Source organism: Geotrypetes seraphini, chromosome 2, assembly GCF_902459505.1.
Source record: "Geotrypetes seraphini chromosome 2, aGeoSer1.1, whole genome shotgun sequence".
NCBI classification, from domain to species: Eukaryota; Metazoa; Chordata; class Amphibia; order Gymnophiona; family Dermophiidae; genus Geotrypetes; species Geotrypetes seraphini.
The window spans coordinates 56,192,709-56,214,234 of NC_047085.1; the positions used below are offsets into that span (position 1 = coordinate 56,192,709).

Below are 21,526 nucleotides of genomic sequence, written 5' to 3' on the forward strand. Positions count from 1 at the left end.
ATGTCATAAAATCATCAAAACTCTGATTAAAAAGAAATTAGATTGTACCTGCTATTTTTTTCTTTTCGTCCGCCCAGCCTGGATAAATGGGTTATGAACCTCTACCAGCAGGTGAAGACAGAATCACTGACTTCCGAGATACCTCGAAGTGAGTTGTGCAGTCCCCATAGAGTCCTCAAATAAGCAAGCTAACACTCTCGAAAACAGCATATCCATTCCCTCTCAAAGCTGAAGGTCCAACAGCTAACCCAGCTGCCAAATTGCTGCTGCTCATAGAAAGAATGCCAATTCCCCTTACCAAGAAAACACACTTGAAATTATTCTCTTTTTTTTTTTTGTTCACAAATAGAGCCAAAACCACACATCATCTATATTATGTAGCGTCAACCACTCTAAACATCCCGAATCCAAAGCACAGGTGGTTTCTATGCTGCTGTGGAGGGACAATAAAAGGAGAAATTAGATCTTACTTGCTAATTTTCTTTTAGTCCCTCCAGAATGGTTACAGAAGAATGGGAAGTACCAAAAGTTGCATCCTACCTCGGGTGAACATACACTCGATAATGACGAACAAAGGAATGCAAGGACGCTTTTTCAGGCTTTCTGTAGCTGAGTGTGAATGAGGCAAAAAAGTCCGTTGGTCACAAATTTGAATGTTGGTGAGAAAATAGTTTGGTGAATTTAAAGATGTTCTCCCTATTAATCAACTGATTTTCCCACCCAATTTCAAATTTGTGACCAATGGATTTTTTTGCCTCATTCACCTCATGCCCCAACCAATCAGGTTTGAGGACCTACTATATAAAGACAAACTACAGACATCACAGCATACCCTGAAGAAAGCCACAGCATGACCGAAATGACAGTTCTACCTGACAAGACACAGTAAGACCCAGAAATCTGCAATAAGAATGCAAGGACAACTACACTGCCTCCCTAAAAATCTCCAGTGGCAGCACCAAAGAACATTTTGCCCACAAAGCTGCTTCCCCCCTTAGTGGAATAAGCCTTAAGGAAGGCGAGAACCAGTTTCTTCTGTAACAAATAGGCTGTCGCTACTGCCTCCTTAATAAAACAAGCAATGGTGACTTCAAATACTGCCTCTCCGACAACCACCCAGCATAACAAAGACGGTCCACTCGAAAGTCCTGAGTCATAACATACATAGGCAAAGTTCTTTGAACATCCAGCTTCCATAACTGCTGTTGCTTTGGAGAACCATTGCGTTCACCTAACACCTGTGAGGAAAGACCAATTAACATGAACAGGTGAGACCATTTTGGGAAGAGAAAACCAGTCTCACCACCACATGCTTCTTAGAAAACACCAGAAAAGGAGCCTGACAAAAATGGTTGCAGCTCTGAAACAGAAATATAGAAAATTACAGTAGATAGAGGCCACATGGTCCATCTAGCCTGCCTAGTGCCAACCCACCCATGTTTAGAAGTACTTATCAGTGTGAACAGTTGTTTACACTTATGAAAGGAAATAAGTCTCCTGTCAGATCCAGAATTACCAACATTCACCTTGGGTCAGTTTTAAAAGTAATCACTGCGGACAAGATTTTCCCTGAAATAGAAAACATAACAGAGATGCCAAGTGTCAGGAAAAAAATATTTTTTTTCGTTGCTCTTATTCTTTTTTTTTATACTGTACTTTTTGAAATAAACCTAAGTTTTCTGCGGCCCACATAAACTTAAACCTTGTTTATTTGGCCTGTATCAGCCTTTGAGTTTGACATGCTTGTTCTGGACCAACTCCATCCTGATTATATATTTTATTTTTAAGGTGTGGTCTCAACAACTGCACACGGTACTCTAAATGGGGCCTCACCAGAGATTTATACAAAGGCACTATCCTCTTTTTCTGCTTGCCATTCATCTCCCTATGCATTCAAGCATCCTTCTGACTTTGGATATTGGATGCACCAAGTGGATACAATGGCAACCAAAAAGACCATCATTAGGATAAGGTCCTTAAGCGTATAGCTCCCCAAAGGCTCAAAAGAAGGAGCAACCAAGACAGATAAGATTGAAATCCCAGGAGAGAACAGGTAAGCGAACAGGAAGTTGATGAAGGCAAACCGCTCACATAAAACAAGATCTGGATGAGAAGCTAGCTGCTTGCCTTGAATTATGCCACAGGTCACCGATGTCACCATTTGGACCTAAAAGGACAATCCAGTTGGACCTTTCACCAAACCATCCTGTAAGAATTCCAAAATATGCAATAAAGATAGATGTTATGTTACATCAGGTCTTTTATTCTGCCAATATCATAGCAGTTCAAGGACAGATTATACAAAACATGAAAAAGACCATTACATTCAGGAAGTACAGTCCATAATTCAATAAATCAGGTAATATCTCATAGTTGATCAATGCAGCAGGGTCACTAAGTTTAAGCTTCTCCAGTCAGTATCTTAAAAAACTGTGATACATAGCATAAACTGTATCCATACAGCTATTGGAAGCCAATGAAGCTTAGAATAAAAGTTTAACTATGACTCATGTTTAGGTAAATCAAAAATTTATCTGATAGCTGTTCTGAACTAATTGTAATCAATTAATGAATGATTTAGGACAAAATTAGAATGAGGTTACAATCAAGTCTTTACAGTATTATGGATTGTACCAAAATCCTAAACAGATTTTTAAAAAAATTCTGATAGTTCTTGATTTTCTTAGAATGACAAAATAATTTTTAATGATTAACTGTATGTGACAATACATGGTGAATAGAAATAGACAGAGAGAGAGCAGGAAAAGTCCCAAGGAAACCTCCAATCCAGTAAATAAATAAAAGAGAAGGGACAGAAAGATGCTTCCACATCTGAGTTGGGTCAACCAGTAGCTTTTAATAGAACAAGCAGAATTACAAATATTAGAAGACCCAACACATGACCAGTGTTTCAGCAAGTAGATGCTTTTCTCAGGGGTTTAATGGCACTTCTGTTACTCCACAGGTTGATGTTGACCCAAGTTTTTGGTTTGATTATATTGTATATTTAGATTTTCTATTAATGTACGCATTGGGATTTCAAGTTTTTTCTTGTTCTCTCCAGCGTGACATTAGACCCCCAAATAGAAACATAGAACCATGTTGCCAGATAAAGACCAAATCGCCTATCCAGTCTGCCTATTCGCAGCATCCACTATGGCTGTCAAAGGTTTTCTTGAATTCAGACAGTTTTTGTCTTCACCACCTCTACAGGGAGACTATTCCAAGTATCTCTAACTTTCTGCAAAAAGATATTTCTTTAGATTACTCCTGAGCCTATACCTTCTCATGCAAGTTTTCCTTCATTTGAAAAATTAATGCCATGGAGATACTTAAATGTCTATCATATGCCCTATTGTCTTTCTTCCAAAATATACATATTGAGATATCTAAAATCTGTCCCCCATATGCTTTATGTCAAAGACCACTAACCAGTTTTGTAGTAGCCCCCTGGACCAAAACCATCCTATTTATATCTTTTTGAAGGTGCAGTTTCCAGAATTGCACAGTATTCTAAATGGGGGCCTCACAAGAGACTTATAAAATGGCATTATCACTTCCTTTCTCCTTCTGGCCATTCTTCTCCCTATGCACACAAGCAGCCTCCTAGCTTTGACTGTTGTCTTTTCTGTTTTGCCACCTTAACAGTCAGACACAATCATCCCCAAGTCACATTCTTCTTTCGTACACAGTAATTCGCCACCTATACTATTCAGTACTTTCCCAAAATTCACAGGGTTCCAGGAACACCCACAAATTTCAAAAAACTGCAAATGCAGTTTAGGAACTGATCAAAGGCAAGAGAGGGCAGCTGGGGCGCCGGCGGATGCTGAAAATCATTCTCAGTATTTTCTGACTGCCTCTTCCTGGTACTAAAGTCAGGCTACACCAATCAGGAGCTGCTTTGACACGCCAGATAGCGTGTCAAAGTGGTGTAGCCTGAAGAGGCAGTCAGAAAATACCGCAAATTACTGAGTCCGCGATTCATGAACCACAGAGTTGTGGGGATTTACTGTACCATTCTCTTGAATTTTTGCAGCCCAAATGCATGACCTGACCTTTTTTTTAGCATTAATCTTAAAGCCCTACCACGGCTTTGTAAAAGGAGCCCTAATGCACAGAATAGCGCACGCTAACCGCTACCGCCTCCTTTTGAGCAGGCAATAGATTTTCGGCTACCATGGTCCTAATCCGGTGCGTGCGCCAAAACCGGTAGTGCGGCTTTGTAAAAGGAGCCCTTAGTTGCCAATTATCAGATCATTCTTCAAGCTCAGGAGGCTGGTCTGGTGCTGGTTATAGGAAGTTTCGCCCCAGGTACATTTTACCCCTGGAATTTTGGCCCCCACACATTTTGCTCCTGGGATCTTTTACCTTCAACATTCATTCACTGCAGTACTAAATTGCAATATCATAATTATCATCATTACCATTTTTGTTGGCCTTGCTCATTTGAATATGTCACTCAAGTAAATTTTTATGGCTACACAGCTTTTTGTTTTCCATTATGTGCATTTCAAATCTTTTGCTATATTGCAGCATTTTTTGACCCAGAAGGCCACAATAAAATTTTCTTTTTCATCAAAAAGTCTAAAATCAAGTTAAAAATATCATAAAAGTAAAAAAATACATAGTAAACACAAAACAATCAAGTAAAAGACAAAAGAAGTGCACAAATCGAGCCAGCAATAAAAATTCTAATATTTTTTCATTTGAATAAGCCAGTGTGTAACCTATGAACATTCACTTTCAAATGGGAGATTGATGCTGTTCACTTGACACAGTATGAACCTCCCTTTTGAAAGTGTTTGTTCATTTGAATATACCATTGTAACCTGTGTTTAATAACTTAGCACTGACCTCTCATTTTGCGAATATTTGTTCACCTATATATCAAGAGGTACATAAACTACTTTTTCTTAGGATAATATATACACTTCCCCCTCCTATTCGCGGTTTCGAGTATTTGCATATTCGTCTTTAATGTGCTCAGGTTATGAACATTAGAACTTTCTAATGCACTCAGATCAGTTGAAAATATGTTGGTTTTTAGGTTTACATGCATTAACATTTTTAAGCTGTCTAAATGAACCAAATCTAATTAATTCACATCCCTACTGTTTTTTTCCTCCATCTGTAGAGGCCCCTATAGCTAATTTTTTTGGTCTTTTTCCATCTCTTCCTTTCTTTCTTTTCCTTATACCAGTCAGACAATTGCCTTTGGATCTTCCTCAGTTCCTGCCTTGGTCTCCCTCTCAGCATGTACCACTTACCTCTCCCCTTTCTGCTGTCTCCCTCCACATAGCTTCTGCATCGGCTCCTATTTATTCTTGGCACATAATTAATCCTTAAGAAACAGACGGCCTGGTGGGATAAAACAGCAAGACAGGCTTGCTGCTCAGGCACCACCCGCATGGCTGTTTTGCTGCCTCGAGTATTAAAAAGCGCACTCGAAAGGATAAATACAAAGGTACAGACCCGTAGGGCACTGGGGGCTAGGGAGAAAGCAAAAGAGATGGCAAGGGCACAGCCGGAAATGGAAAAACGGCACTACCATTTGAAGTTTATTTTTAAGTTTAAAGTTGTCGCGGCGGCTCCTCTCACGATCGCTGCCTGTGTCGGAAGCCTTCTCCGACGCAGTTGCGGCTCATGAGAGGAGCTACAGCAACTTTAAACTTAAAATAAACTTCAAATGGTAGTGCCATTTTTTTGTTGATGGAGGTCTGGGTGAGCAGGGAGGCGGTGTGGGGCCATTTATTTTTAATTTTGAAGGTGGCGCGAGTTGGAACAAGTCGTCTATCTGCAGACCGTCCTGGGCCTGCGTCTGCCCTCCGCTGACAGCCGACCCCCTCAAAGTCCTCCTCCTACCGGCAAGTATTGCCGGGGCCTGGGTGCGGCGGGGAAGGGGGTTCTTGCCTGGCCAGGGCCAGCCGGATCTCAGGCCTGCTCTCCTTCCCCTAAGTCCCGGCCCCTCACTCCGCGCCATCTAGCGCATGCGCACTCGTGCCGCCACATCCCGACAGATCAGGGAACACGCAGCGCGAGTGCGCATAGCATTTTATTATTATAGATTGAAGAGAAAGTTCTTATGATTTTTAAACAAGAATTCAGAAGTGTCACTCAAGGCTCAGTTATCCTCTCATTGCCATGAGATTTATATACCCACCTCCTCATAAGTCGTGTATTTTTTTTAAATAAATGTTTAATGTAAATGCTTATTAAACTTTAGCCTCCCCATAAATCTGGTTAAACTTTAAGGAGTAAATAGAGACAACACATTTAGCTTTTTTATGCATTCTGTCCATCAGCCAAGGTGATTAAATCAAGACATGTTTCGCCAAAAAACAAGAACTGGATTTTTCAAGGATTTCCCCTCCTAATGCAGAGTTTCACTGACTGTAACTATGAATGTAACTCCCTAGTTCATGTAGGGTGTGACATCGTTTGTCTCTGCTTGGGCTCTATTTTTTGCTGGATTTGTTATGTACCAGCCCTGCTTTATGCCGGTGTTTCCAGTGTGGTGCCAGCTGTCTCCTCCTCTGTGCCGGTGGATGTCTTCAAGCCTTTTGGCTGCTTGGCAGCTGCTGGTCTTCACGCTGGCCAAGACTAGATCGCGGAGGCTGCTGCTCACTGCTTGTGAGTTTGACAACATCGAGGCTCCGTGGTTGAGTGTGTGGGCAGTGTCCTGGTATGGAACAGCGCTGTGCTGATGGCATCAAGGGGGCCTGTTTCCAGCTTATGGCCTGAATGTCAGTTGAGTCCATGAGGAGGAGTGCCGATTGCTAAACAATCTAATGGAAGAACTTCAAATGTGGAGTACCGAAGTGACTTCAAAACTGATTATATATTTATATTTTAATTTTATTTTAATTTTTTACATTATGTTATGCCTGAGTGGCATCTGCTTCGTCCTGTTCCAATGACGATACTGCTGCAGAAGGGTCTGCTGTCAGCATTTTTGCCTTGCCAATAAACAAACAAACCCTTTTCCCCTTTACAAGAAGAAAATGCTAATTTTAATCTATTTGGGTTCTATAATTACAGTATAATGTTTTGACCAATCCTGACATGTAAGATGGAGTTAAACCATGAATTATCTTAAAAACAAACAAACCCAAAAAACCTTAAATGCTTGATTCTATTGACAACCAATGCAATTTAATATAACATGGAGTAATCCTGTATTTTGTATTGTTTGCCACCATCTTAACAAGTTGATAGAACAACCTAAACACACTATTATAGTAATCCAATTTGGATAATATTAAAGCCTGAACAACTTGAAATTTATCCAGTTAAAAATACTTTCTGATCCTTTGAAATTTACACATTACTCAAGAACAGTTTTTCATAAGATTATTCACTTAAGGAATCAGTGAGATTTTGATCTATTATAATACACAAGAATTTCAATGAGGTCTCTAATGAAAAACTTTGGGCTCCTTTTACGAAGCAGCGTTAGCGGCTTTATTCGCACACACATTTTTAGCTTGTGCTAATCCCTGCGCTAGCCGAAAAACTACCGCCTGTTCAAGAGGAGGTGGTAGCGGCTAGTACGGCCGGCAAATTAGCGCGCGCTATTACACACATTAAACCGCTAACGTGGTTTTGTAAAAGGAGCCTTTATGTTCTTTATTAAGAAAGAACTATTTTCAGAACAGCCACTCTAGCAGTTTGCTTCCATTATTTTTAGCTAAAATTGTACTTATTTATATGAAGCACTGTACATTTTTTGTACCAAGATTACATGATGTTGTGGTCCTCTACGGAATAGTACTGACTTTCATGTAGCTCTCTTATGTATAAAAGGTTGTCCACCCCTGTCCTAAACAGTAAAATTGCCTTAAAAAAAAGCATAGCAATAATCTGCATGAAACAGCTCTTAACTGTAAATGGCATATGTTTGACAGAAATAACATGGGAAGGTCAACATTGTGATGGATTTTGGCCATGCTTGGGAAAGATGCAAGAGGGCTAATGTGTATCTAAAATTCTGAAAAACATGCCATCTTCCAAGAGGACAAATCTATTATTATTGAGCAGACTGAATGGGTCACTTATGTTCACATTTACAGAGTCACTTTATGGTGTTTATTATGTAATTTTTCCTTTACAAATAATTTCCAATATTCCCATTTTTAGACTGTTATTTCACAGAGAGATGGTTTTTAGTTGCCAAAATAATTAATTTTGCTAAGCATCTGTTAAATGTGGAACCCCAGCAAAGCAGGTGAGAAGTATGTTAAAGGTCCTTTGTACAATGAGAGACTAGAGAAACTGGGCCTCTTCTCCCTTGAAAAGAGGAGACTGAGAGAAGACATGATCGAAATATTCAAGATATTGAAGGGAATTGACTTAGTAGAGAAAGAGAGATTGTTCACCCTCTCCAAGGTGAAGAGAACGAGAAGGCACTCACTAAAGTTAGAAGGGAATAGATTCTGTACAAACATAAGGAAGTTCTTCACCCAAAGAGTGGTAGAAATCTGGAACGCTCTTCCGGAGGCAGTTATAGGGGAAAGCACCCTTCAAGGATTCAAGAAAAGTTTGGATAAGTTCCTACTGGAACAGAACATACGCAAGTAAGGTTAGACTCAAATAGGGCACTGGTCGGGCCACCGCGTGAGCAGACTGCTGGGCATGATGGACCACTGGTCTGACCCAGCAGCGGCAAATCTTATGTTCTTACAACTGTGAAATAAAGTAGTTAAAGCACCCTGTCAGCCCATTATTACTCCAAATAGGACACACATTTTCCTATATCCATAACTGGCTGCTGCAGAAACTCTAGTTGTATAGACAAGCAGATGAGATTATGGTTATAAAATTAGTTTAGAAGTAGATAAGGAAATGTAAATGCTATCAAGTCCAAATACATTTTGTGCTCCCATTAGACAGCAGGAATTCAACAATCCCAAATTATCAAAAGTGCTCTCCAAAATAAATACTACAAACTGATTTATCCAAATTTGGGCATAACACTTAAAATAATCAACAAAGATATGCATACAGCTGGCCGGTGGAATTTATGAACAAAAAAAACCCCAATATGCTAATTTTATATTTTACCTTAAAAGATTTATTTTAAAATTCTTTATTTAACTATTACAGACAAGTCTGAGAAGAGTAATAGAAGATATTCCACCACTGAATTACAGTATTTACATCCATTTTAGTATTAAGCACGCAGCCCTAGTCAGACAGATAAGTCCTGTGGAAACAAGTCTCTCCAGGGTAACCACTGGTTTTATATGACAAAGATTGTGGAAATGCGAATGTTGCAGGACACAATGATCCTAGAATGGAGAACACTCGGGATTATGATACAGGTTTCCCAGGTAGTTTGGCTGAAGCATATATTAGATTTTAACATTTCTTCAGTCTAAAAATGCTTTTAAACCAGTGTGTATGACTGCTCTTGCTATAGCACTGGAACCTGCTCTCCTCCAGCTGGCTGGCATGGTCACAGTCACACAGCAGGTGTTATGATAACTTCACACCAATTTTGTTCTGCTCTTTTTTCATTTGCCTTTGTACTTCTTTCTCTATTTTTTTCCTCTGCTGTTCAGCTGTTCTCTTTTCTCTCTCAACCAACTTCTGCTGCCTATAGTTTTAAAGGAAAAAACAGTTAATTCCAAATCTAGCAGAAAAAAAAACCTTTAAAAAAATTATAGGAACAGTAGCTTGAGCAACAACAAGTGATGTTATACTGTCAAATGCTATTATCATCAAAAAACATATCTACATAAAATCCTTGATAAACACATTTGGTGGAAATATATTAAATAGGCTTCAGAATCTATATGTAGGCCCAAAAAACAGTTACTTACCATAACAGGTGTTATCCATGGACAGCAAGCAGATATGGTATATGTAGGCAGCATATTCTCACATGTGGTTGATGTCATTCATGCAGCCCAGTACTGACAGTGGTAAAGTGTACTGTCACTTTAAGCTTTTAACAAAGCTTTGAGACTGTCCACACTGCGCAAGTGCCTTCCTGCCTGATGCCAGCTCGCAAGGGCATCGATTCTATGCACAAGTGAAGAAGCCAACTAGGGGAGGTGGGCGGGTTGTGAGAATATCTGCCTGCTGTCCCTGGATAATATCTATTATAGTAAGTAACTGTGCTTTATCCTTAGACAAGCAGGCAGCATATTCTCACATGTGGGACTCCTTAGCTTTAGTAAAGGGATGGAAGAGAGTTGGATTCTAAGGAAACAAACATTGGTTGCCTTGCATGAAAATCAGGTATACATTACATTACATTAGTGATTTCTATTCCGCCATTACCTTGCGGTTCAAGACGGATTACATCCAAACTAAAACAAGAATTACATTCAAAATTTGAAGGAATAGAATAAGCGATGACATAAAATTTTTTAAGGTAATAAAAAACGTTGGGTAAAGAATTACCAACGGGAAGTAGAAGTCTTTAGGATATAAGAATAGGGTGAATTATGGGGTTTTAGATAGCGTTTGGTAAATAGAAGAATATTAGAGAGTACTAAGGGTATAGAGAGTGTTGGATGTTGGGTTGGGATTGGTCGTGCTGGATAGGTTTTATGTGTTTTTTGAAGAATATACTGTCTGAAACGAGTAGGCGGAGGCAAGGGAAGGAAATAAACACAGACTAAGCAGAAGAACCCTATCCTCAAGAAGAGGATAAAGGGAAGAACCCAGAGAATACCATAGTAATGGAAACTGTAAATAATAGACAACCTCATAGGTGAATCCAATCATAGGCGAGGAAGACACCAGAAAGATTCAAAAAGAAAAGAATAAATGGATACTGGCAAATTTACATATATGGACGACCAGACCAAAAAGAGCAGGTAAATCCAGGTGTGCTCAGAAAGACACAGATGGGCGTGAAAGGGAATTTTGTCAAGCAAAATGAAAGCATGGGTCCCATTGGTTAGAATAGTTTTAAGGAAACTAGGAAAAAACATAGTAGTAAGGAGAGAAAAATGTTACTATGGACCTTAGAAAGAAATAGGGACAGACTGGGAGCAAAGCCACATGTTAAAAATGCTCCTCTTCAGGTCTGCGAGAGAGTTCTGGTATGTCTTCAAAATGACCAGCGCCAATATAAGGATGGCAGGAAGTAGCAGCACTTCTTAATATGCTGGAAAGAAAAGGGAAACCAGCAAAGAAGTGTAGTAAAGTCATGATGAACGGGGAATAGAAATGTGGGGTATCCCCATATGGAAGGAAAACAAAGAAAAGGATATGAAAAGGTATTACAGAAACCGGCCTCATCTTCTACTGAAAGAAGAGGAGTAGTGAGATCAGAAACTTGAGAATCAAGGAAGAGATATATGACCTTGTCCTTATGAAAGGAAGGAATAGGAGAAAAAAAGAGCTACCATAATCTGGTTGAAAATAGTGGAGAAGTACAGCAAGAAAAATTATGTGTACTAATGGAAGTAAACTGTAGAATGATCAAAGAACAATTGTATTCTGTTCTCATTTTTTTTTTAATGAGAGTAGAAAAAAAATCTAAAAACAAAATCAAGCCTGTTAAATGAACTGCTTGATACCAAACTATTAGTTTACCCCTTAACTAAGAGATATCAACTGAAGATGAAGGAACACTGTAGAGATGAAGGCGACCAAATAAAATGGACAGAGGTAATCTGCCTGTGAGTTAGAGTTGCTTCATAGGTTCTTATTAAGAAGCAAGAGAGGTAGGCAGGGCTATACAAAAGAAGGTGGCCACAAAGCAATATAGAGAAATAGAGTAACCATATTATCTGTGCAACCAGAAGGAAAGTATTGTTGCACAGATAATATGAGTATAAGAGAAATTCTGCAAGAAAGGATAGAAAGGCAGGCGATAGAACAGAAAGTTCAGTAGCCCAGTGGAAAAGAATCATATACTCAGTACGAGGCAACAAACCATGGAGAGCACATACTGTTGGAAACTAATTCCAGGTGAAAACATGTGATAGATACTAAGAGTGGAAGAGACCAGACATATTGTCATGGAGGAATGAAAAATAATAGTACAACACAAGAAATGCACAGAATTGACTTTGGAACCCTGAAGAGGGAGTGCATAGTAACTACTGCAGACAGCACAGAGTTCCCAAGTAAAAGAAATAAGTGGAATGTAACTTGGAGTTGTTGCAGCGAGCTACAAAACCAACATCACAGGATGTGAACGGTAGCGTCAGATAACTGAGATAGAGTTTGATTGGAAATCCTTTGAAGTTCAGCGTACCTTAGTCACCAGCCGAGATCTCGATTTGTGTAGCTGGTGGAGAGAGTTTACATGCTCTCAGCCTAAACCAGGAAGGGAGCCTTGTTGATTCTTTTGAGCCATAGAGAAGAATGGATAGGCAGGACCAAAGGTGACTTTAATAGAGAAATATAACACATCAGCAGGGTAGGGTCTTGGAACCAGTAAGAGAGCTGAAATTTAATTTGGATCAGGATCGGTTTACAGGGCCCTGCACATGACCATTGAGCAACGGTGCAGAGATGCACTCTTGACTCTTGTGTCTGTTCTTAGGTATACTCTATAGCCATAGAACAGGTAGAAAACAATAACGCTCTGAAGGGGAGCGATATATAATTTGGAATAGAAGAAAACCTTTAACAAAGGTACGTCCCTTTTCAGCAGAAGCCTTGGAATAATAGCTGCCGAAGAAAAAGGGAGTAGTGTAGAGTTCTAGAACGGATGTCAAAAATATGAGTGTGAACTTGTTCATAGTCTAGTCAGCTGGTAGTGAATGTCCCAGAATGGACAAGGAAAGGTTGAAGAACAGGTCTAGTCTTAAAAAGGTAAAAAAACATCCTCTATAGAATGTGAACTGGCCTCCTCCTCCCATACAGCCAGTCCCAAGCCCCCAAAGTCTTTAGAATAAAGGAGGAAATGGTGATGAAGGTTGATCTCAACAGTGTCCGTTTGACATTAGGAAATGGACAGTAGGGTAAGATATTCTAAAAGAATAGATGAAGTATCTCCCAGAGTAATGTATTAGCCTTGATTGTACAGTGGTAGATGCTCTTTGTTGAAGAACCTGGTTGATCCTGCTGAGGGAATCTAATCAGTGAATCATCTATGTAGTATTCTCCATCTTCAAGCCTCAGTGGAGAATATGGATGAAAACAGACAGTTAAGGAGAAGGTGGTGATCCACGTGAGAGGCTATACTCAGATAGTGGATCTCTGCAACAATGGAAAAAAAAGTATGGGAGGGGATCCAACTTAACAGACTCTTCACCCAGATTGGATCCCTCTGTCAGAATCCTGTAAATGTTGTGATGAATGGGATAGACAATCCCTTCTAATCTGTTCAACAATTTGGATGGAGTGAGCATGATGGAGTACCAAACAGAAAAGTTGTGCCAGGCTTAATAGGCTCCAAACCATGCAGAAAAAACACGTCCTGTTTACATCTTGGTTATAGTGCACAAATAAAAGGGAATACCACCTTACAGGCTCAACACCCATGGTGGATCCCTGCGATAGTATTCAATGGTGTTACTAATGCAAGTATGCGCAGCAGAAAACCATTAGCAAAAATTCCAGTGTCAAAGTGTAGATCATGGAAATATTGATGATCCAGCCCAGGAAGAAAACAGTATGTAGAGCTGGAAATTAGGAAACTCTCAGTTGAGGGTTTAGAACAGTCAAATGTGCTGGGAACAACAGTAAGGGAAATAGGGGTTTCCCAGTTCTTAAAGAGCACATACTGAAGGAAACTACTGATAGAACTGAAGAAATTCTATAGGAAGTTCATTGTAATCGAAGGGATCAAGGATCCATGCTCTGGGTGCAATATCTGTCCAATGGAAAGGCAGAGCTTTTCCGAGGCACCTGACATACTGAAGGAAAAAGAGAAAAGAGGGATTTCATAGGATCCTAGAGCAGATAATGTAGACTCACACTCAGTGCTTTTAGTAAAATGTGTGAAGACAGTTCAGAAGCCATAGCTAATATGTCAGAAGTTTTGGGATTGAGAAATGTTGAGAAGAACTAATTAAATGAAAAGATGAGGGATGGATCAGGCCACCGAGTCGGCCACTGACTCATGGTAACATGCACAGTGAGGAATCCACTTTGTAATGTTTCACAACAGAGTACAAGAGTGGTTTGCCATTGCCTTCACCTGTGCAGGGTGTGGCTCCCCTATTGTCACTGCCATGAAGATAAGACATCTTAGCCCACTGCACCTGGTACACTTGTGTCAGGTGGCCTGCTATCCAGGTACTAACCAGGCCTGATCATGAGTAGGCTCTGATGGGAAAAGCAGGCCAAGTAAGTCAGCAAGTCTGTAGGATTCTGCAGTAGTGGACTGATGATGTCAAGGAGAAGAAGGATCATATGATGTTTCCTCGAGATCTCGATGCTTTAATGAAAAACTGGAATCAGCACCTGTGGCTCATATGTACTATGTTCAGCATGGGCCGGTAACGAGGGATTCGATGTTAGCATCAGTGTCACATAGAATTTGAAAAAAAAAGTCACCAATATTTGTCTTGAAGAACTCCTTCAGTCGATCCCAGAAGGAGTGCATTGGCACCATTGGCTTATCCGCTGGTACCAAGGATGCTGTCGAGGCTAGCTCAATGAATCTCCTTTGATGTTGAAGAAACTGAAGAAATGCACCAGTACCATATGTCATGAAGTTAGTACCATACGTACAGAAGGGCATTGAAGCGTTAATACTTGCAGAGGCAGCTCGCTCCAGAATTGACAGCCTGCATCGAGACTGATGGCGTTGATAAAAGGCATGCATTGAGAGACTTGATGTTGAAAATGCCTATGGCTCTGGTCTCGATGAATGAAGAGGCGGCACTGGTACCGTATGCTGTTAGCTGGTATAGAAGGTACAGGTGTTGAAGTGTGGTTGCCTCAATTGGTGATGTGCTTCAGAAATGACAGCCTGCATCAAAGAACAATGGCATCAATGACAGGCATGCATCAAGAGACTCGATGCTAGATATGCCAATGACGCTATTCTATGTCCACCGGTACAGATAGGGATCGGTACTACAGAAAAGTCCAAGTTGCTGGAAATCCAACTCCAGGCCTAATATTTCTAAAAGAGAAGAAGAAAAAACATTCTGGTAGTTTGTTGCAGTTTTTTCTCTCTCTTCTTTTATAGCCCCAGAGTCAGAGTCAGTGGTGGAGTTAAAAGGAGGCTGGAAAACAGTTGATGCTGATGGCAGGAGCAAATGTTTGAAAGTTGCTTGAAGGCCCCGTGACAAAGAAACTTGTTTATTTATTTTTTAAATAAGGTAAAGAATAAAAAACAATGAACAAATAAGTAAAAAAAGTAACAAGATAACTGAATAAATGAAGCGGGAAGGCAAACTCGAGGAAACGAAGTTGAGATATGTCTTCTTCACTCCACGGAAAATGAAAAACTGACGACCTTCCGAGCTGGCATCAGGCGGAAAGTCACTTGCGCATGTGCGGTGTGGGCAGTCCCGAAGCTTTGTTAAAAGCTTAAAGTCACAGTACACTTTACCATGGTCCGTACCAGGCTCTGTGGATAATGTCACCCACATGTTAGAATATGGTGTCTGCTTGTCTAGGGATAATATAGAATTTTGACATAACCCCTACAACAGTTACTTACACAATCTTTGCTCTATGGAGTGTACAGTCATCTTTCTCTCTCTCTCTCTCTCTCTGTGTAGCATCTCCAGGACACATTTGGGGAGGCCTGATGATGCGTCTTGGAAATGCTATAGTCAGTTGTGTTTTTCCAATATAAGCACAATGAAGTACATTAAACACAGTAGATGCAAATATATTCAACATTTCCATAGTCTGGACAGACAGTAAAGAGGTATATAGTGAGTCAAACTGCCAGAGACACGATGTAAGGCACAGTGGGCCAGATTCTATAAATGATACCCTGAGGCCGCCTAGTGACACCTAATTAAAATCTGTACCTAACCTAAATTGCTTAGCTTAAATGGTGTGGTAATTGACTGTGCCACTGAAGTTAATTGAATAATTAAAAAAAATAAAATTAAAAATAAGTTAGGCATAGAATTCTGCAAGACACCTAGGTGTAGTTAGTGGTGGAGAATAGGCATGTCTGACTTAGGCACCGATAACTACGATACCTAGCACTTGATTGACAATGTAGGCGCCACTAAGCACCGTTTATAGAATCCGGCCCAGTGTGTTCAGAATGGGAAAGGAGTTAATGAGAGATTCATTTATAATCCTTGATTGTGGATTTAATTTCAGGGGCAGATAAAGTGTGCTTCTATTTTCAGTGCCCACCAATAGTTTCTTCTGCAGTTCTTATGTTTCGTTTGGTCCGATCTCTGCTACTTTCCACAATCTGTGTCAAAGGTGGAAAAAGTGAGGGGCCACCTCACTCCCAAACACCACAAGAAATTTTATAGTGTAGCAGCACAACTAAGTTTAAAATTTGACTAAATTTAAAAAATTAACTAAATTTTCTTCTAAGGCAAGTACTCTTGACTTGGTCACAAAGAGTATCATTACACTGTAAGTCATTCTTTCTAAAAGTTTTTAAGTAGCTCTTCTAAGCCTATAAAAGTTGGACTATAAAATTCAAATCACAGTCTAACTTAATGCTATGAACTCAGATGCAGAATGACACATGGGAGTACTTTAGAGATCTAGTACTTAGCTGTACCCCAGTGATAAAGTTATAAGGTTCAATATTATGAACAGTCCTTTAAAAGTGATTAGCCTTAAAATGTTTTTCTTTTTGCAATCATTGTAATAAGAACAACGTATAGTATTCCAATTGCAATCTTATAGAAATTGAGAAGGGAACTGTATGCCACAGCATAGCTTTTATTGACTTAGGCTTCTGAGCCAATCAGGGCCTTGGGTCCCTCCCCATGCATCCCAGGATACACCGGGAAGGGGATGACCCACCATGTTAAGAGTGGCAGGCCTGAGGAGCAGGAGGGGCTTGGCATCCCTCCTGCTGTCAACCTAATTTCCAGGTACAGGGGAGTTCAGGGGGTATGGGGTGGGGCATCTGGTGGCAGGAGGGAGTGGGCATCCCTCCTACTGATTTTGGCTAGTGCGGGGGAGGGGTTCCGGGATGGGTCATTATTTGGGGGAGTGGGGAATGGCTTTTTTTATGGGCCAGATATTGTGTGTTACACACACACATCATCTGTGCCCATAGAAAAAAATGATAAAAACAGGCAGACCTGTCATTTTTTTCTGGTCGGTAGAAGTGATCACTATTTTTTGTGCATTGCATCGGTCAGCTAGTTTGCATAGTTTTTAATATTAATGACCTTATTTGCATGGCTGAGTTGGAGAATGAGTGAGCGGAAAACTACGCAGTGAGCTGTTTTGTGCATTGGGTTGGCAAATACGATCGGCTGCTAAACCAGTCAAATCAGTTTAGTGACGATTAGAGACTTTCATGCATCTACCCCTCGGGTTTTTTAATTTTTTTTTTTTTTTTTTATTATGGCTTGATGATATTACATTTATATTTTTACTATTTTTAAATATATTTGAATTGTTTCAGATGAATGTGTTACAATATGAAGAGCAAAACTAAATTGAGTAGTAAATGTTCACTTAATATATATTATTTCTGAATATGTATTTATACTGCATAATTCATGGAATCCCAAAAGCCTGTCAAGGGGAATCACTAACTCCAATAATTGCTGGAGGAAAAATATATCTACATAGACAAATATTAACATAACATGTCACTTCTATACTGCATAACCGGTAAGTTTGATGCAGTTTACAAAATTTAACAAATACATGCTAGAAAGAATTAATTAACTGGTGAACAGATGTGTCTTCAATTGCTTTTGAAAATGATTATAAGATATGGCACTCAATAGCAAAGGTTTCAATTCCCTGTCCCAGAGGAAGCCTGATAAGAAAGCAAAGATTGGTGGTGTTTTTTGTAACAACAGCCTTTGATTGATGGAAAATTAAAAAGGCTGTGTGAACTGCGAGAATGCTTGTATTGAGTAAAAGCAAATAACTCGAATAAGTACTTGGGTGCCATGCCGAAGAGGACTTTGTAACAAAGACAACCAAATTTAAATTTGATTCAAACCTTCACAGGAAGCCAGTGTAATTCCTGATAATAAGGACTCACATGATCAAACTGTTACCCTATACATCAATTAAATGAATAATAATCCTAATCTGTACAAAAAAGATTGTCAGTATGCTTATGACCATAGGAGACAAAAATGGATCACAAAGATCCTTTGTGACTATTTCCTCAAATTTCTTATCACCATTTGTAAATCATTTGTGAATAACTAACAAGCAGTGCAACTCATGAACTTCGAGCTTTTTCAAAAAAGAATTTAAAAAAAGTTCCAATTCCCTTAACTCTGAAATCAGTCCAAAAAAATTCACTTACCTGTGATAGATGTCCTGGGTTGTGAGCACAATAAAATTTTTTGTATAGATTAGGATTATTCATTTAATTAACTAACATATAAGGTAATGGCTCTACAGTAGGTTAATATATGTCTAAGGAGAATAACTCATGTTACCACCAGCTGAGGATATTTTCCAACCTGTACATCTTTACAGGCAAGAATGTCCAAAAGAGATTACCTGCACCATCTGCTGGCAGAACAAATTAAATGCACTTTACTGTTAAAAAAAAAACATGTTTATATACTGCAACAGATTGTACAGTCCACCAATGCATTCAAAGAGAAACATGTGTTAAATAATGGTGTCTTAAAACTGCAATAATATTACCTCTAAATCAGAACCCCATATGGACAACAAACCTCCCCTCTGCAACACTAACAGGCTTTAATTTCACACACACACAAGCCAATCACACAACAGGTAGTAACGGAAAAAGAAAGGAAAGAAAGGTGGAGAAAAAGCCTCAGTTCAGTTTCATCTGGCAAAAATCTCCACCTTTCAAGGCTAACCCTGTACTCCAAAATATAGAACCAGTAGAAAAAGCTCTATGGTAGCCTGCAGGGAGATGTTACAAAACACACCGGGACACACAGCCCTCAGTTGTGAAAAAATGGGTAAATCAGCACTGTAGCAAAGTAGTCCAGGATTCAGCATGGAACACAGCAAAAAAAAGAGAACAACTTAGCTGCTTCGGCATCCAGGATCTCTCAGTCCTTCACCTCCTGGGCCCTGCAGCCACTGAACCCGACGGAGAACCCTTCGTTTCGCTCTGGTTGCTGCGTCAGGGGTTTCAACTTCACTGCTTCTCATATGCTCTATCCAGACCCACCAAGCTCTTCAGGCTCTCACACCACTTCACAGAACAATACCGATGCTAAGACACTCCACAGCCTCCAGCTAGAAATAGCACACAAGCTCCACCTCCAGACACGATCCACCAATCACAGGCATTCAAACACCAAAGAAGGCCGTCCACTGAACTGAACTGAGGCTTTTTCTCCACCTTTCTTTCCTTTCTTTTTCCCTGTTACTACCTGTTGTGTGATTGGCTTGTGTGTGTGTGAAATTAAAGCCTGTTAGTGTTGCAGAGGGGAGGTTTGTTGTCCATATGGGGTTCTGATTTAGAGGTAATATTATTAGTCTTAAAACTGCCCCATGGTTCACTATTACTTTACAGGAAAGAAAAAGAATGGTTTGAGTAGTAGAAAGAAAGTAAAGAAAATTAAAATTTGAAGTTAATTTTCTTTCTTTTAATCTCTTCAGACCGGCACAGAAACTGATGAGTAATAGCTCATCATGACCATCAGGTAGAGACTGATACAAAAACTTTTGGCTGTAGTACAAATGGACTGTGTAGTCCCAAGTACACTCAGGCCAGGATTCTCAAAAACCCGCGTTAAAAAGCAATGGTCTGCTAACAGCCGTTTTGACACAGAATCTAAAAACCTGAGACATTCTTTAAAAAAATTGCACATGCAAATAAGGTCAGCAGACAGCAGCAAAGATTTGCTAAATTTGCATGTGCCCATCATTGGTGATAGCAATAGGCACATGCACAGAAAAAACACTGTCAACGCCATAAAAAAACAAACACAACAGCGGGAGAGATGCCCACACTTTCCCGCTGCCCTAAAATCCCAGCTGTGACTCCCCTGCAGCAGGAAAGATGCCCACTCACTCCTGCTGCACTAAACCTTGCCGCAACCTTGTACGGTCTGTGTCTGTGTATGGCCGTTTGGTGGAGGATGGGCAGGGGAGGGCTTCAATGGCTGGGAGGGTGTAGATGGGCTGGAGTAAGTCTTAACAGAGATTTCGGCAGTTGGAACCCAAGCATAGTACCTGGTAAAGCTTTGGATTCTCGCCCAGAAATAGCTAAGAAGAAAAAAAAAAAAATAAAAAATAAAAAAAAAAAAATTTTAAATTGAATCAGGTTGGGCAGACTGGATGGACCATTCGGGTCTTTATCTGCCGTCATCTACTATGTTACTATGTAACCTGACCCAACCCCCCTTGCAGCAGGAGAGATGCCCACTTTCTCCTGTTGCACTAAACCAGTAAGGAAGTCCCCAGCACTATCTGCGGTAAGGGAAACCTCCTTTCCCTGACTGCCAGCAGCTGGGGAAATTCCTGTGTGAGCGGTAGGGGAAGCCCAGGCTTCCCCCAAGACTGATGCCGACGAGTGGCGCACACGTGAAGGGTATCCCTGCTTTTGGCACTTGAAGCCCTGGTTGATACCCCTTCGTGGCAGCCGATGTACCTCGTGCACACGCGGCCACATCGACCTTGCGGTGGGAACACAATGAGCACTTTTCCCCTTTAAAAGTGCTCATTGCAAAAACTGCTACTAAGAAAAAAAACAAAGTTCCAGATAGCAATTAAATTAAATTTACCTCAATTGAAGGCTTCCCTTCAGACCGGCACTGCCTCAGGACTTTCCCCCCCCCCAATATAACTTTAATCTACAATTGAACAGACCCCACTGGCTCTCAAAGCTATATGCACTGCCACAGAAAAAATTTGGGGAGGTGGGGGAAATGGAAGGAGGGACTCGACTCGTCGAGTGTGGCACCCACAAGGTCGGATGGACCCTTGAAAGGGTCCCCCAAACTCAATCCGGCACCACCAACAGGGACAAGGTCAAATCTTTTAATTCAACAGTCCTAAACTGAACCAGGGAAGACTGCACAGGCTTATCACCTCCACCTGAGAACAGATTGATTGTACTTGTACTTAAGCTAAATGTCTGAGTCTCAAATCTCCATCTGCTGGTCATGAGCTATTTATTACCTATCAGTTTCTGTGCCGGTCTGGAGAGACAGTAAAGAATTGTCTGTTAAAGCTGTAATTAACAAATATACTGACATTATCCCACTGGCATTCTCGCATGATTATGTTATTGACTTTGGAATGCTTTGCTTTGGAAGACTGGGACTCTAGAAAGAGGCGTGTTCTTACTACTAATGGTTGACTTGGTGCAGATGTTAGAACTATTTATTGCATTTGTTGGGGGGGGGGGTAAATCTTGTTATACGCTGTTATATTATGGACTATTTTTATACAATCTTTTAGCCTGTCCTTCCAGAAAAGCCCAGAATGGGTTACAGGTCAATACACACAAAGAGTTACACAACTTCCTCTTTTACAG

General features: G+C 40.3%; 1 protein-coding gene across 2 annotated transcripts in view; it reads right to left on the reverse strand.

The window, feature by feature from the left end:
- Nucleotides 1-8,683: 8,683 nt before the first annotated feature.
- Nucleotides 8,684-21,526, reverse strand: part of EBAG9 (estrogen receptor binding site associated antigen 9) — a 65,955-nt gene continuing 53,112 nt past the window's right edge. For both annotated transcript variants that reach the window (XM_033933055.1, XM_033933054.1), the window contains exon 7: nucleotides 8,684-9,598. In XM_033933055.1, the coding sequence (XP_033788946.1) occupies nucleotides 9,478-9,598 (121 nt within the window). In that variant the 3' untranslated portion in view covers nucleotides 8,684-9,477. The remainder of the gene's footprint in view (nucleotides 9,599-21,526) is intronic.